We start from the raw sequence: 5046 nt of genomic DNA, 5'->3' as shown, positions 1-5046 counted from the left end.
AGGGAGCACTTTCTAGGCAGATGAATCCCTGTCTTACCCATGGGAGTCATGAAGACATATGCAAGGAAGAGACCTCTGACTATTCCAGTTAAAAATTCTGCCTGGGATTATTTGGGTATCTAGAGATACTTGTACCATGCAGAAAATGATAGAAGCAACAACTGAGTATTTCCCTAAGCATGCTCGTGTTTAGAGCTCTCTTCTGAGTCCTGTCCCATTCTCCTTTGCCTATGTCTCAAGCAGATATAGCTGTGGTGCAATTTTCAGGATGCCCACCAGAGGGCGGGATTTCCTACAAACGTGGTTCCTCTTTTTATTCAGGTGCTGGTTTGACTTGTTTACTTTGTAGCCACAAGACATTACTGTTGCTGTGCAGAAAGGGGCTCTCAGTTTCTAAGTGAGGAGTTTCTATAATATTCAGCTGCAAACTAGCCCCATTAGATTTGGTGTATCCTAGGGAGCAAGGACCGTTGTCAACATGTTTTCTGCCATTCTCTCTGTTCTTGTGATCTTCTTAATATTCAGTAAGTAACATTTTATCTTAAATGCTCATCATTTTTAATTTTCCTATAATTATGGGTAACTTTTAGTTTTCTTCTCTGGCTGAAAACTCTCCTTCTGTCCATTTATAACATAAAAAAGTGATTCTCTTGTAGGAGGGACCAATGGAGACTCAGTGAACCAGACAGAAGGCCCAGTGACTGTCTCAGAGGGGGCGCCTAGGACGCTGCACTGCACTTACCAGACCTCTGATTCAAATCCCTTTCTTTTCTGGTACGTCCAGTATCTCAACAAAGCTCCGCAACTCCTCCTGAAGGGCTTGAAAGCAAGCCAGAGGGCAGAGCATCAAGGTTTTCAGGCCACTCTTGTTACGAGTGACAGCTCCTTCCACCTGCAGAAACCCTCAATGCAAGCATCAGACTCAGCTGTGTACTACTGTGCTCTGAGTGACACGGTGAGAGGGGCTGCAGGGGGAGCTGAACACAAACCCAAGGGGAGCAGGAGGGCTGAAGTAAGCAGCCTTGGGAGGAAGAGGTATATTCTCTCCTTGGGCAGTGTTGTGTTTATTTAGAGCTTTTCAGGAAAATAAATCAAGGTCAGATCTAATTCCTGGAAACCCAGGAGGTTGGCACTTGTTCTTCAGGGAGAATAGGGTGGATGTCAGTCTTAAAGAAGACCCAAGCTCTGATCCCCAGAAGTGTCCCTGTTCAGCCAGAAAGACTCCTCCCTTCTCTAGACTGACTTTCAAAAACATCTATTTTCTCTTAACGTAAGATGGATGTTAGATGTCACGATATTAATATATTCATTTAGGGAAGAGAAAAGGAATAAATGACTAAAAGCTGCATCAGCTGAATCACAATCATAGATCAGCACAGGGATGCCAAGCAAATCATACACAAATTTTCACGCGGCTGAGACGTAACGCTGTTGAGGCGCTGCTCTCAGTGAAACGAGCCAGAGCTGCTGCAGCAGTGGGATGAAAAGGCATTTGTGATTTTTGAATGGCTACATTTTTGATATAAGGAACTAGGAATGCATGGTCTGGTGATTTTGCATTCATTTGGACTATAGGATGGGATACTTGAAAGCAAGGTGTTTCTAGCACAGACCGACTACTGATTGGCATTAGACACGTACAGGTGGACAAATTTTCTCCACCAGGAAACTTGCTGTGATAGCATTAAGCAGACAAGGAATTTTATCCAATGTAAATTTCCCCAGGAACCAATGCCTTGGAGTGAAGGAAGAAAAGTTATGATGACTGAGGGTAAATAGTTTGACCTTCCTGTCTGGAAGAAGGATCTGTGAGCTTATTTCACTGTAGAGTTTGGCTGCAGGCCAAAAAAAAAAAAAAAAAAAAGCCATACAAAAATATGGATGACTATTTGTTCTCAGAAGTCACCATAATCGTAACAAATTTTATTAGTTATAAAACTTTTGTCTATCCTTGATGCATTGCCTGAATATGGCAAATGGCTGCAGCACTGATATAATTGTTGTCAACTTAATCACAGTAAAGTCTAAATAGGCAGGTTAGATTCACCAACCATGTCAGCAAGCCATGACATGCCACAGGCAAAATGATAGCAGCAAGTTACATTTCCTGTTCTGGTGGAGAAGCATCTCACACTTCAGTACTTGTGCCCGTGCTCTGTCAGGCACAGGGCAAGCATTTAGACCTGAATTTGAGACAGAACACAGCACATTTCACTCAGAGGAAGAGCTTCCAACATGGGGTTCCCTGACCTGCTAAGAGTTGTCATAGCCTCCGTCCGCCTTGGTAAGGCTGGGAAGGATGGCCACAAACAGACTCAGCTCCACTCAGCTCCCATGTTTGGGGGTAGGACAGGTTATTATTGTCTGCTGGTGTGTAGGAGAGTTGAGTAATGGGTAGAGGAATTAGAAGTCTTAGTCCTATGTTTGTCCCTTGCAGCCCTCGGGGTTCCACCAGGAGAATCAGCCTAATCGTTTCTCTCTGTCTCTCTGTCTGTCTCTCTCCATATATGTTATATATATAAAATTTTTTCTTCTCCCCAGGATCCATCACAGCCCAGAAAGTAACTCAAGACCAGCCAGGGGCTTCCCTGGTGGTGCAGTGGTTGAGAATCTGCCTGCTAATACAGGGGACACGGGTTCGAGCCCTGGTCTGGGAGGATCCCACATGCCGCGGAGCAACTAGGCCCGTGAGCCACAATTACTGATCCTGCGCGTCTGGAGCCTGTGCTCCGCAACAGGAGAGGCCGTGATAGTGAGAGGCCAGCACACTGCGATGAAGAGTGGCCCCCGCTTGCCACAACTAGAGAAAGCCCTCGCACAGAAACGAAGACCCAACACAGCAAAAATAAATTAATTAATTACTAAACTCCTACTCCCAACATCTTCTTAAAAAAAAAAAAAAGAATTGAAAAAAAAATAAAAACCAGCCAGAAATTTCTATGCTGGAGAAGGAGGATGTAACCTTGGATTGTGTATATGAAGCTAGTAGTTACAGTTATTATTTATTCTGGTACAAACAAACAGCAAGTGGGGAAATGATTTTCCTTATTCATCAGGAGTCTTACAATGAGTGAATACAACAGAGGGTCGGTAGTTTCTGAACTTCCAGAAAACGGCCAGTTCCATCAGCCTCAGCATCACAGCCTTGCAGCTTGGGGACTCAGCGGTATATTTCTGTGCTCTGAGAGACCACAGTGATGCAGGTCCCTGTGGGAACCCCACAGAAACCTCAGATCTCAACTCAGCTATGAAAACCTTAGTGAGATTCTCGGTAAGGGCAGGAGAAGGCAGGGTCCGTGGCAGCGGGGCAGGGGAGTTACAAATGGAAACCTCACTTTAAGGAAAATGCTATCTGTCTGGCTCAGAGAACATATCTAAAAGTGTCATTCATCAAAAGCATCTTTATCTTCAATTCTTCATCTTGAAGTAGATCATTTGCCAAAAAAAATTTAAAACTTTTTATGGTGATTATATTAAAGCACGTGATTTGGTTTAAAAAAATTCAGTAATATTTGGCCAAATCTGCACCTGAATTGTTAGACTTTTAGGTTCACTGCAAAAATATTTATGCATTGCTGACTAAGTCTTGTCATTATGTTAGATCTGAAGTATCTGTTAAATGGCACTTCTTGGACTCTATCTGTCCCATTGTCTCATGCTGTGCCATGAATGACTTGGAATGATGTACATAGAATAAATGTCACCACAAGTGTTGACACCAAGGAGGAATGAAGCTCTTTAGTTTGCTCAGAAACAGCCCCATTACCAGATCACATTCTCCATATGCAAGTTTAATGCAGAAAAAATAGAATATCCAAAGAAGTAATACTAAAAACAAAACAGAACAACTCAAAAATTCTACTAGTCAGGAAAAACTCTGCTACAGAGTCACATCTTATAGGATGTTTTCCATTCTGCGTTTTTACCCAACAGTATATTGTGAAATAATTATTTGCACAGCATTATTTACACATCAAAATCACACATTCTAATGGCGATATTCCAATGTATGATTGTTTTTTTACGAAGATGTTGGGGGTAGGAGTTTACTAATTAATGTATTTATTTTTGCTGTGTTGGGTCTTCGTTTCTGTGCGAGGGCTTTCTCTAGTTGTGGCAAGCGGGGGCCACTCTTCATCGCGGTGCGCGGGCCTCTCACTATCACGGCCTCTCCTGTTGCGGAGCACGGGCTCCAGACGCGCAGGCTCAGTAGCTGTGGCTCACGGGCCTAGTTGCTCCGCGGCATGTGGGATCCTCCCAGACCAGGGCTCGAACCCGTGTCCCCTGCATTAGCAGGCAGATTCTCAACCACTGCGCCACCAGGGAAGCCCCTGGCTGGTCTTGAGTTACTTTCTGGGCTGTGATGGATCCTGGGGAGAAGAAAAAATTTTATATATATAACATATATGGAGAGAGACAGACAGAGAGACAGAGAGAAACGATTAGGCTGATTCTCCTGGTGGAACCCCGAGGGCTGCAAGGGACAAACATAGGACTAAGACTTCTAATTCCTCTACCCATTACTCAACTCTCCTACACACCAGCAGACAATAATAACCTGTCCTACCCCAAACATGGGAGCTGAGTGGAGCTGAGTCTGTTTGTGGCCATCCTTCCCAGCCTTACCAAGGCGGACGGAGGCTATGACAACTCTTAGCAGGTCAGGGAACCCCATGTTGGAAGCTCTCCTCTGAGTGAAATGTGCTGTGTTCTGTCTCAAATTCAGGTCTAAATGCTTGCCCTGTGCCTGACAGAGCACGGGCACAAGTACTGAAGTGTGAGATGCTTCTCCACCAGAACAGGAAATGTAACTTGCTGCTATCATTTTGCCTGTGGCATGTCATGGCTTGCTGACATGGTTGGTGAATCTAACCTGCCTATTTAGACTTTACTGTGATTAAGTTGACAACAATTATATCAGTGCTGCAGCCATTTGCCATATTCAGGCAATGCATCAAGGATAGACAAAAGTTTTATAACTAATAAAATTTGTTACGATTATGGTGACTTCTTGAGAACAAATAGTCATCCATATTTTTGTATGGC

The 5046-nt window shown here is 43.8% G+C and overlaps 1 gene segment (V, D, J or C); it reads left to right on the top strand.

Moving 5' to 3' along the window:
- The first annotated feature begins 343 nt into the window (after positions 1-343).
- LOC116748320 lies at positions 344-4781 on the top strand. The segment is given in 3 exon segments: positions 344-524; positions 657-955; positions 4755-4781. Coding segments are annotated over 3 exon segments (372 nt in total).
- Positions 4782-5046: the final 265 nt, after the last annotated feature.

This window comes from Phocoena sinus, unplaced genomic scaffold, assembly GCF_008692025.1.
Source record: "Phocoena sinus isolate mPhoSin1 unplaced genomic scaffold, mPhoSin1.pri scaffold_46_arrow_ctg1, whole genome shotgun sequence".
NCBI lineage: Eukaryota > Metazoa > Chordata > Mammalia > Artiodactyla > Phocoenidae > Phocoena > Phocoena sinus.
This window is presented reverse-complemented; position numbering and strand designations above follow the sequence as displayed.